Source organism: Eumetopias jubatus, unplaced genomic scaffold (assembly GCF_037043125.1).
Source record: "Eumetopias jubatus isolate StellerSeaLion01/CBP00866 unplaced genomic scaffold, mEumJub1_p1.0 scaffold_10, whole genome shotgun sequence".
NCBI lineage: Eukaryota > Metazoa > Chordata > Mammalia > Carnivora > Otariidae > Eumetopias > Eumetopias jubatus.
In genome coordinates, this window is record NW_028274816.1 from 122,776,048 (window position 1) to 122,787,983 (window position 11,936).

The following is an 11,936-nucleotide window of genomic DNA, read 5'->3' on the forward strand; positions in this document are numbered from 1 at the left end:
TCCTATATTCAAAAGTAAAACCAAAACATAAGATTTTTACTTTTAGAAAATTAGTATTGCAATTACTGTACTATAAAACTGTTTTATTACACAGTTAACGATCTCCTTTTTAAGTGGCTCATCTACTCACTTTCCCAAATTTATTCCAAATGCATCAGGTATGAATCGTATGTTAAGTAACACCTTCCTGAACTTTGTCAAGGAAATCCATGCAAAATACAGATTAAGATATAGTTAAAAATAAAGACTAAAATTCACAACTGCAAACCAAAAAGTAAACTGTGTCAAGCCAAGCTTACTTCCAAATTCTGATTTTAAAGACTTCTCCAACAGCAGGTGAACAGAGATTTCAATGAATATCAAAGAACACTACAGAAGAGGGTAAAAATGTGTTAGCCTTCTTCCTTGGGAGTGCAACAGAGTGACCTGTAGGGGCTACTCTAGGATGAAATGGGGTTTGAAACAGAATGCTTCAAAACATTAACTAATGTATAAACAAGCAATTCAGTCCTCCCAGCCCACTTTCCTATTTTAGTCCTACCAAATGAGTCATGTAACTAGCCAAGTGATATTAAGAAGTCCCTGTTGTTCTGTCCCCAAGTCAGTGAACAGAAGGCATTTCTCCTTTATTATATCTTCAAAAGGTGAAATCGAAGAATTTCTAGGGGGTCTTATGTGTATGTGTCAGTTTGGATCTCCTGTGTGCCTGTTATTTATAAATTAATTACCAAGTAGCTATACAATAAATAATGCTTAAAAGGGGGGGGTTGGCTTTTGGTGACAATAATTCTCTCAACTAAAGGACCCTCCCCAGATAATTATTCATTCATTGAGCACTTGTATAACTTGAAGTTGAGAGTAAATTTTTGAGGAAATATCGAGGATACCAGGAGTTATTCCAACGCAAAGAGCAAGTAACGCCAAAAACAGGTGAATTGCGAGCACCAAAAAAAAAAAAAAAGCAGAACCCTGACCTTGCCGGCAAGTCGAACAGTTGGGCACCCCTCCCCCTAGCTTCCCCGGGAGCCGGTTCACGCCATCCCAATTGGTCAGTCGGCCTGTTCCAGCACCTGCCTGGCAGTGACAAGCGAATCTCCACGGAAGACAAGAGGGTCTGAAAAGGAAGCGGCCTCGGAAACGCTTTGAGGCCCAGGAGGAAAGGATTCCAAGCGGAAAAGGAGAAGACCTTCGGAGGGATGAGGCCGGCGGTCAGAGGCTCAGAGAGACAAGGCTTGCGAGGACGACTGGGGGTCAGGGGCCGGAGGTGTTAGCAGGGCCCGGGTGAGGTGAGAGGTTGAGGGCCGCCTGCGCGCCGCGGGAAGGGGTCAGCTAGGGGGCTGGGAGGCCCGAGGGAGCGCAGAGGGGCGAGCAGGCCCGGGGCGGCAGGGGCTGCGGTGGCCCCGGCGCGCGGACTCACGTTCTCCCACCAGCAGGATCCGCACGTCTTTCTTCATGTCGGCGGCTCGCAGGGGCCGGGCTCGGCCCGCACGCATGGAGCGGACGCCTCTCGCCGGGAGCGCCTACCCCGCGGAGCCGCACTCCCAGCGCTGCCGGCACCGCCTGCCAGCCTCCCCCGCCGCCCCGCCCGATCCTCGGCCAGGGCCCGCCGCGCCGCCTCCTCGCCTGCTTCCCCGCTCGGGAGCCGGGACAGCTCCAGCTCCGCCTCCTCCGGCTCCGCGGGCGGTGGCGGCGGCGGCGGCGGCAGCAGGGCCGACGGGGCGCCGCGAGGGACAAGTGCTTTCGGAACGCGAACGCTCTCCGGGCCTGAGCGGCGCCCCCCGCGTCCGGCTCGCGGCAGCGCAGGGCCAGGGCGCCTCGCCCACCCTCCTCCCGGCCCCGGGGACCGCGGATACGCCGGGGGCTGGGGATTTGAGTGGCAGATCCGCTAGTCTGAGCCCATTGATTTTGCAGAATTGGGGCAGGAAAAGGTACTTGTCCAAGGTCACATAGCTAGAGCTTGGCAGTGACTCAGGACGGCAATATTCTCACCAGACTATAATCGCCAGGAGGGCAGCGACCTGCCTACCTGGTTTTCAGTAGCATCCATACCTCATTGGACATAGCCCTCAGAAAATGCTTGATTGATGAAAGGGTGACTGGCTCCTGGGACAGAGCCTTTTTCACTACCCAAAGCCACCACCCTAGCTGCTTTTTGTCTGTGATGCTTACAAAATACAGTTCTAAATAATGACATTCTTTTTTACCTTGTCCTTGTAAACAGATTCATTTCTTTGTAGCAAACTAAATGACTTTCCTCTGCTCTCAGCCAAACTTAGTTTCTAAACCAAACTAAGCCACTTTCTGTGGTTTCCTTTGAGCAAGGTCCTCCCATACTAATCTTTAGTTAGGCTTGCTGAACATAATGCTGGACACATAGGTGACACTGGATAATAAACTATTACTGAGTTTTCTAATGTTGCCTTATTTCCTCCTGGCCCTCTCTCTCTGGAGGAATTTGTTGCTATCTGCATAATGTGCCTTTTTTTTTCTATCTTAAATATTACATAGTAAGTTTTTAGAGGAAATAAAGTGTGCGTAATACAATCCCCCTTTCTCCTAGAAGAAGCCATAGGGTGTTGGTGTAGCAGTTAAGAGCTGCTGACATAGTGCAGGGGATTGAATCCAGATCCATTACCTAATGAGGTATGCGATCCTGAGTAAGTGCTTTTACATCTCCAACCTGTCCATTCTGTAACGCGGCAATAATGATAACAATACTTACCTCTTCAGGTGGTTTTGAAGAATAAGTAAGATAATAAATGTCAAACATCTGGTACAGTGCCAGACTCCATACTTGGTCTGTTGATCTCAGCTACCATTGTTATAGGGAAGTTGAAAAGTTACAAGCCACAGGCTTTGAGGCAAATACATCGTTACAACAGTATTTTGCCTCTTAGTATAATGATGTCCCTAAGGAGCATAGAAGAGGAAGCCCTTCCAAAAAACACTCTGTGATATAAGGAGGGAGATAAGAGAGATACACTCCTTGCTCGCTGGGAGATAATGAAGTCCTATTCCAGGATGGATGCAAATGTGAAATTCAGGAGTCTTTTTTTTTTTTTTTTTGTAAGATCTTATTTATTTGAGAGACAGAGCATAAGCAGAGGGAGCTGCAGGCAGAGGAAGAAGGAGGCTCCCCGCTGAGCAAGGAGCCCGATGCAGGACTCGATCCCAGGACCCTGGGATCATGACTTGAGCCCAAGGCAGACACTTAACCGACTGAGCCACCCAGCTGTCCCAAAATTCGGGAGTCTTGATAACCCAATCTTTCAGGGGAAAGGATTCCTCTGAATTTTAGTATTACATGATGATTGAGTTGAAAAGACCCCTACAGGGCACTCCACTCTCATTACTCTATAGGTAAAAGCAAGACCCAGAGAGATACCATGACTTGCCAAAGGCAGGGAAGCTGAGACTGAGCCGGGCTCTACCATCCTTAGTGTGTGACTCTGGGCAAGTCACATCACCTGTTGCCTCCATTTACTCTCTCCCAAATGAAGACTATCATTTCTTCCCAGTCTCCGACCTTATGGAGTTTTTTGGAGGATCCCATGAAATAATTTATGTGAAAAAACTTTTTCTTAAAAAAGTAAGTTACACAAATATTAGACTACAAAGGACAAAGGCCCTTTACAGAGGGGCAAATTCTTCAGGGCACTGCCCGCTCCAAGCAACGCTCTGTAAAGAATCTCGATCCCAGGAGTGCTGCAATAGCATTACCAGCTGATGATGGTGTTAGTTCTGAGGGACTTCTCCAGGAGCATGGGAAGAGACAAGGCCTTCATGGTGTTGTACATATGTACCAGCATGTACAGCTTTGGCATCTCTATTAATTGAAATATTTGGAAGGCAGGGGACTAAGAAGAGTTTATTTGGCAGGGCAATATCACAGAGTTAATACTGGGAACTCCTTTGTCAATAAAACCTACTTAAAAACCCACAGTCGGCGCGCCTGGGTGGCTCAGTTGGTTGAGCGTCTGCCTTTGGCTCAGGTCATGATCTGGGGTCCTGGGATCGAGCCCTGCATCGGGCTCCCGGCTCCGTGGGAAGCCTGCTTCTCCCTCTCCTTCTGCCCCTCCCCTGGCTTGGGTTCTCTCACTCTCTCTCCGTCAAATAAATAAACCTTAAAAAAAAAAATCCAGACTCAAGGGCTGCAGAAAAGAGACAACCAACCACCACTTTCAGTAGGCAACAACGAATGGTTTGTACAAACGGAGACCAACACTCATTAACGTGAGGGAGAGGGTATCTGGGCCTCCTGGGCAATGTAAATTTCTTCTTACAGCTCCTCTCCATCTACCGATCAACTATACTTCTGGAACTTTGGCCCCCTGCCCTCCCTTGATATGCCCTTCTCATAATATTAACAGGCATCCATCAGGGGTCACTGTGAAGTTCTCCAGGAGACAGCACAGTTCAGGGGTTAAGAGCAGGGACTCGAGTCTGCCCGCCTAGGTCTGAAACTCAGCTTTGCCAGTAACTAGTTGTGCATCATCAAGCAAATTGCTTAACTTCTCTGTAACTCATCTGCTAAATGGTAATAACACCTCATGGAATTGTAATGAAGATTAAATGTGTTACTAGTAGGAAAACACTTAGAATAGTGCATGGTACATGGTCAGTGATTTACAAATGTTGAATAAAGTAAATTGTGAAGAAAGTGACTTCCGTACACCTCTCTGAGCCTAAGTATAGAGGCACATGATGACACACTGCAGCAAAACATAAGCCAGGGAATGGAGTTGTTGGCAGTGGGATTTACTGTCGGGATGTTACAGACTGATTACTGTATATTAAGTATGTTGGATAGAGCCAAGAAGACAGATTGGAATCTAGAAAGCACTGATGGAATTTTCCTCCAGAACACTGCTAGGAAGGAGCTCTACCATCACAAAACAAATTTCTTGCCTCCTCAACTGTACAGGGGACATAAGAAGGTCTAACAAAGTACTCTTGCCAGGAGATAACAGGATCCATCTTTTATGTCTGTCAAAGGAGGAGCTTGCCACATAGTCTCTCTCTGCATCCCAGGACAGCAGAACACCCAGAGCCAGTGGGTAGAAGATGACTGACATTGGGTGGGAGAAGAGGCTGGTTTCTGATTGGTGAGTTAGTCACAGTCCTGGGCAGGAGGCCAAGTCAGACTCGGGCTGGCATTGGTCCCACTCCTCAGATCCTTCTATCAAGTTAAACCCAAAGTAGCATTCATCATCCACCCATTCTTCACTTTTGTCTCCCATTCCGCCCAGGAAGACTTCCTTTTTCCCTGTCAAGCCTGCTCTGCTGGAGCAGAAGAGTCCAATGCCTTGATACAGAGTAAATACTTTATCTTGCCTTCTAATGCACTTGTTCTTGGCTCATTGTTCAAACATCCATGTCCTCTGCGTAGTCACATGGACGGGTCTCTAGAGGACAGAGATTCTGTTTGCTTGATTAGGCTGGAAGGTACGTCACTCAGCACAATTACTTATTAAAAGGCGTTTGAAAACTAACCATGTTGAAAGGCAATTTTTCCACATAGGACCCTCATCTGTTAACACAGCATAACTTAGAGTTGTGGAATCACTAGGTTGTACACTTGAAACTGATGTAACATTGTGTATCAACTATACTAAAAAAAATCCTCCACTCTACAGCATACAAATGCTTTATTTTACAGGTTCTCTTTAGCTTTTGAAAAATGAAGGGATATTTTAAGTATTGAAGAACTGGATACTTTTTATAACACTCAACAAGATAGTACAGGCTGATTTTTGTCTAAAAAAAAAATCCTCATGTATTGATGAGGTTGCATCCAGTTTTCTTCTTAATTTTCTTAAGCTCCTTTCAAATACAGATTGTAAAACAAAAACCCTCAATTAAGAGATAATTGTTACTGAGAAGCCTCTCAGACCCATCCTCCCCACACATGGTCTGAATTCCCTTAGGGAATGGGTAAGTGCATGGGCCCTGGAGCCTACCTTTCATCTCCAACACTTTGCTAGCTGGGCAAACATTGGGCAAGTTACAGAACCTCTCTGAAAAACATAAACCTCATCTGCAAAATGGAGCTATCTCATAGGGCTTTTTTGATAATTAAATAAAGTCCAGATAAAGCATTTATCACATTGTTTAACACATAGATCATGCTCACATATCACTGTTCACTGCATTTTTTAATTTGGAATTCATTTGCTGACATGCGTCATTTTTCCAAGGGCAAATTGATTAGCCTGCCCACTCAAATTGTAAACTCCAAAAGGCAAAAGTGCATTTAATATAACTTTTGATCACTGTAAAGACATTAAAAGTTTTACTGACTTATTATAAATATCAACTGGTGATTCTCAGAACTTTTTAGGCCACAGGCTATTTCTGCAAAACAAAAAATTCCATAAATAGTAAATTTATAATTTCTGTTTATTTCTGCAAAGAAATCACCACAATTAAATATATTCCAAGAAAATAATCAAAAGAAGAAAAAAATATATACATATACATATTCCATTTAGAGGAACATGACACAACAGTTAAAAATGGAAAAGCATACAATTATAGGGGAATAAATTAAGTATGGCATAAAATTATTGGAATGTCTGCAGTCATTATGGCACCTGGCTGGCTCAGTCGGTAGAGCATATGACCCTTGATCTCAGGGTCATGAGTTCAAGCCCCACATTGGGTACAGAGATTACTTTAAAATTAAATAAGTACGGGGCACCTGGGTGGCTCAGTCAGCTAAGCGTCTGCCTTCGGCTCAGGTCATGATCCCAGGGTCCTGGGATCGAGTCTCCAGTCGGGCTCCTTGCTGAGCCTGCTTCTCCCTCTCCCTCTGCTGCTCCCCCAACTTGTGCTCACTCTCTCTCTGTGTCAAATAAATAAATAAAATCTTTAAATAAATAAATAAATAAGTACATTGGAGAACATTTGCAGTCATTAAAACTAATGACTATTATAGATATGGAGGGGCGCCTGGGTGGCTTAGTCCGTTTAGCGTCTGACTTCAGCTTGGGTCATGATCTCGGGGTCCTGGGATTGAGCCCCATGTCAGGCTCCCTGCTCAGCGGGGAATCTGCTTGTCTCTCTCCCTCTCCCTTGGTCTCCCCCCTTTGCCCCCCCACTGCTCCCTCTCTTTCAAATAAATAAAATCTTTTAAGAAAAAGATAAGGAATTTACAAAATAAGTGAAAAAATAAAAATATAAAACCACATATATAATTACAGCTGTATAAAAATGAAATATATATTCGTTCGTTTATCCTCTATACTTCTGTAGTTTTGAACTTTTACAAGCATGTACGTGTGTTCATCGGGTAATTAAAAACGAATGGATGTACATAAATATTAGATGAGAGTACAAAGAAAGGAAAAATGTATTAAAGATTATGAATTAATTTTTAGTACAACCATCTTTGGTAAAATGTCAAAGTTAATTTAATAATTATATCTTTTAAATAAAATTAATAGAAATATTTAGAAGAGGGGTGCCTGGGTGGCTCAGTCGGTTAAGCGTCTGCCTTCAGCTCAGGTCATGATTCCAGGGGCCTAGAATCGAGTCCCGCATCGGGCTCCCTGCCCCCCCCACCCATTCTCTCTCTCTCTCTCTTGCTCTCTCTCTTAAATAAATACATAAAATCTTTAAAAAAAATTAAAGAACTATTTAGAAGAATAGCAACGCTTTGAGACACTAATGTAGGATATCATGTTTATTAAGTCATTTAACAAGTATTTACTGTCTCTACCATGTGTGAGGCTCTGGGCTGTGCTCTGTGCTAGGAACACAGTAATGAACAACACCAATATGTTATAGACAAAGCAGCTCGTCTTTAGGCACCCATCCTATCACAAGAATCCTCCAAATCATTCATTCCCTATGTACCCACACCTTTCAAAAACCTTCCACAAAAGGTGGCATCTCATAATCTAAATCTTTACCTCCCCTAGCCAAAACCAGCGGACCCCGTGACCGTGTCGCATTCCTCTGGTAGTCTGCTCTTCCGATAGGACTGTGTTAACAGATGACCCCCAGGCAACACCATGCCTTAACCCAGCAAAAATGCAAATATCCCCCAGAGAGCTTCTAGGAAAAAATACCATGGTTTTAGCCCGAGGGGCCTTCCTGATGGCTCCTGGTTTTAGTGGGTCTGCTTTGATCAGATCTAAACGTGTTGTGCACCATTTTCAACAGAGATCTCCCTCTGGACAAGGGGGAGGACACTACAGGCCAAGTAGGCTAGATGCACAAAAGTACATGATGTGACACAAAGCAAGGTGGCTGGGGTGGAGAGTGTGTGGGGGAAGATGACAGGAAATGGGGCTAGAGGTAGGGAAGAGTGAAGGTAGGAAGTGGAACTTTCTGCTGGAGGCACTGGGGAGCCCTAGGGAGTTTAAAGTGGAGGAGCACATCTGATTTGTGTTCAGGGAAGCTCACGTTAGCAGAATGAGAACAGATGGGAAGGGGATTCTAACTAGAGACAGAGGGGCTCGAATTAAAATAATCCAGCAGAGGGGCACCTGGGTGGCTCAGTCAGTTGGGCATCTGCCTTAGGCTCAGGTCATGATCCTGGTGTCCTGCGATCAAGCCCCGAGTTGTGTTCCCTGCTTGGTGGGGAGCCTACTTCTTCCTCTCCTGTTCCCCCTGCTTCTGCTCTCTCTCTCTCTCTCTCTCTCTCTCTCTCTCTTTAAAAAAAGAAAATAATAATAATAAAATAAAATAATCCGGCAGAGAAGTGATTAGAGTCTGAACCAGAGTAGATGCAGAGGGAGGCGGAGGGGGCCGGGGCTGGGATGATTTGAGAAGGCAGAATCCAGTGTCACAACCTGGTGACTAATTGTGCAGAAGGTGGTGAAGAAAAGATCCTGTGGTAACTCCAAGACACTGTGTCCTGACCAAAGGCAGAAGGCTTTCTCCCCAGAGCATATTAATTTCGAAAAATAAAGGTGAAAAGACTTCACTGAGCAGGGAGGGAAGACACAGTCTTCCATAGAGCACCAGCCCAATCTCTTAGAACTATGTTTCCCTAAATCGTGGAACGAGATAATTATAGATGGTGCAGGGACATTTGAAATGATGACCCCTGTGGCCAGAATGTTTTTCCCTTTTCTATTATGTTTCTGTCCTAATTAAGTCAAGGTGAAAGCCTCAGTAAATCTATAATACCTGATAATCTCCACTTGTGAGCGCATGCACGAGAGAGAGAGAGAGAGAGGGAGAGGGAGAGGGAGAGAACGCATGAAAGCCAGCTCCAGAGCAAGCCTCGGGTTCAGAGCCTTATAGGACAGAACCAAGCCACTCACATTGTTTTTGTTTTCCGTGAAACATATATTTAGGGTTACTCCTTTAAGACACAGGATTCTGATTCCCATCTACGTAATTTTTTTTAAGTTTTCCTTTTGAAATAAATGTACCTGAGGGGGGTTAGTGAGTTGGTTTAGGAAAAAATATTAAGTAAAAAATGGTGCAGGAGATATGCAAGTGTGACAAGAATCATGGCACATAAAAGACTGAAACTTGGGAAACAGTGTCCTGAGAAAGCCTATGGCTGGTTAGGAAAGTAAACCCCAAATCAGAACAAATCTTTAATTATAATTAAAGAAGACTGCACTCCTCTGGAAGGACACAAAATCATGCAGTGACTAGGGTTTGGGTTTTTTTCTAATATTTTGTTTTATTTATTTATTAAATATTTTATTTATTTATTTGACAGAGAGAGAGAAGAGCAGGGGGAGAGGGAGAAAGAGGCTCACTGTGGAGCAGAGAGCCCGACGCAGGAATGGATCCCAAGATACTGAGATCATGACCGGAGCCCAACCGACTGAGCCACCCAGGCGCCCCGTAAAAAATATTTTATTTTTAAGTAATCTCTACACCCAACATGGGGCTCGAACACACAAACCCCAAATCAAGAGTCACATGCTCCACTGACAGAGCCAGGCAGGCGCCCCTTGCGGTGATTATGCTTTTGAGCAATTACGAACGAGGGTGAATTTGGGTTTGAATAGTGTAGGTTTGGGGCTGAGGGCTTAGGCAGGAGTGGGGAATGATGGAGCTGAGCATATAGGAAGGAAAATTCTCCCTTCCTGTCAAAAGCCCCAAGTGCCCCTGGGGAAGGAATTTTTCCTTCAACCACAGCAAAAGGTACCTGAGGTAACTCCAAAGAGCAGCATTGTTGCATTTTGCCGCTTGTTTCTGCAATCAGCTAGGAAATAAAGTCTTCAAATTAAACTTTTCCAGAAAAAAATGTATTCGAGGGAGGAAAAGTAAGGGACAGATGGATATAATTGTATGAGAGATTGCTGTGAGTCTAAGAAGGTGGTGGCTTCCCGGTGGGTAAGTGGTTCTTCTAGGAACCCAAAGCCCTGGACCCCAGTAATGGGAACAGCCATGCCTTCCAGTAGGTGCCTCCTCCCCAGCGGGTGAAGAGAGTGTGTGAGGCGGAGGGGAAGAGAGAGGGAGAGATAGACAGAAGTGGCTGTTGTCACTCCCTTCTCCCTGACCCCCAGAAAAAAAGCACTTCACAGAGACAAGCCTCCAAGAAAACAAGGGTTTTTGAGAGGAACGTCGGCAGAGGAGGTAAGAAGCTGCCCCAGGAGTCCTCAGTGCTCTCCCCATGAGCGTTTGCCTCTCCATGGGACGTCTTTCCAGCCTGATCCGTGTGGATGATTCCTTCCCCCACATAGTATAGATCCAAGTGAGAGGTCCTTCACCCACTGGCATTCCAGCTTCGTTAGTTCTTTCTTCTTCTTCTTCTTCTTCTTCTTCTTCTTCTTCTTCTTTTTTTAAGATTTATTTATTTGAGAGAGAGAGACACAGCGAGAGAGGGAACACAAGCAGGGGGAGTGGGGGAGGGAGAAGCAGGCTCCCCGCTGAGCAGGGAGCCCGATGCGGGGCTCGATCCCAGGACCCCCAGACCATGACCTGAGCCGAAGGCAGACGTTTAACAACTGAGCCACCCAGGCACCCCTCAGCTTCGTTATTTCTATTCTGGAGGATTTTTCTTTTGTTCTGTTTGAGGAAGGGTACCACTTTTCACAGTGTCCCAGAAAGCTGATTGCTGACCAAAAACTCAAGACAAAAGCAAAGAAGCAGAGGGCTAACCTTCATTCTCTACCTTTCTGATTCTTATGCTTCCACTCTAGTTTGGGGAAATCATGTGACCAGGCAACAAACTCCGTGCTCAAAGAGGCCCCATTATCCAAACCACCAGACAGGATGGTATTTAACCAAAGCACCGCAAGACGCTAAAAACCCTGGCCTCTGAATTCTCAGTCTTAGTACTTTTAAAGGGCGAACATCAAGGTGACCCTGGGTGAGAAGATAAAAGCTCCACGATGCAGGAAGTGAGAACCAAGAGCCCTTTAACGGTCAACTGGCACAAAGAGAGAGGTCTTGTCCTTACTCAGACAACCCAAGACCACTCTACTAACCGAGGACCGCCACCACCACCAGGCAGAAAAAAACAGTACCTCGTGGTTCTAGGGATAGCTGTGTCCCATCAGAGTGGAAGGCCAGGTCCTGGCTCAGCACAGGACCTTATCAGAGGGTATTAAGGTTAGAGACTCGAGAAGTGGGGGGAAAGTGGGCCTGGTCCCTGCTCTGCCAGCTGACCAGCCCTGGACAAACCGCTAACCCCATCTGGAACCCTGCTTCCTGGTGTGTTACATCATGTACGGTGGTCATGAGGCTAGAGAGCAAATTAATAGAACATGTGGAAGAATTTGGCTTGGCCCTGTTTTTGAGGACATGTATGTAAATTAGATGTGAGTCTCAAGATGTTAGAGGCCAAGGTGCACTGGAGGCTGACATAACTCTGTCATCGCTGTGGTTACAATTGTCCTGGCATTTTCCCAGTTCCCTTACCTATTACTTTAATTCTTTCAGCAACACTTTGAGGAAGGTAAGGAAGGGTAAATAAGGGGCACCTGGGTGGCTCAGTTGCTTAAGCGACTGCCTTCGGC

General features: G+C 45.5%; 1 protein-coding gene across 5 annotated transcripts in view; it reads right to left on the reverse strand.

The window, feature by feature from the left end:
* Nucleotides 1-1,659, reverse strand: part of RHOT1 (ras homolog family member T1) — a 59,685-nt gene extending 58,026 nt beyond the window's left edge. For 2 of the 5 annotated variants that reach the window (XM_028109162.2, XM_028109163.2), the window contains exon 1: nt 1,418-1,657. In XM_028109162.2, coding sequence (XP_027964963.1) covers nt 1,418-1,493 — 76 coding nt within the window. In that variant the 5' untranslated portion in view covers nt 1,494-1,657. Of the gene's footprint in view, nt 1-1,417 lie in introns of all 5 variants that reach the window. The other 3 variants (XM_088028378.1, XM_028109161.2, XM_028109164.2) reach the window with 3 other exon arrangements.
* Nucleotides 1,660-11,936: the final 10,277 nt, after the last annotated feature.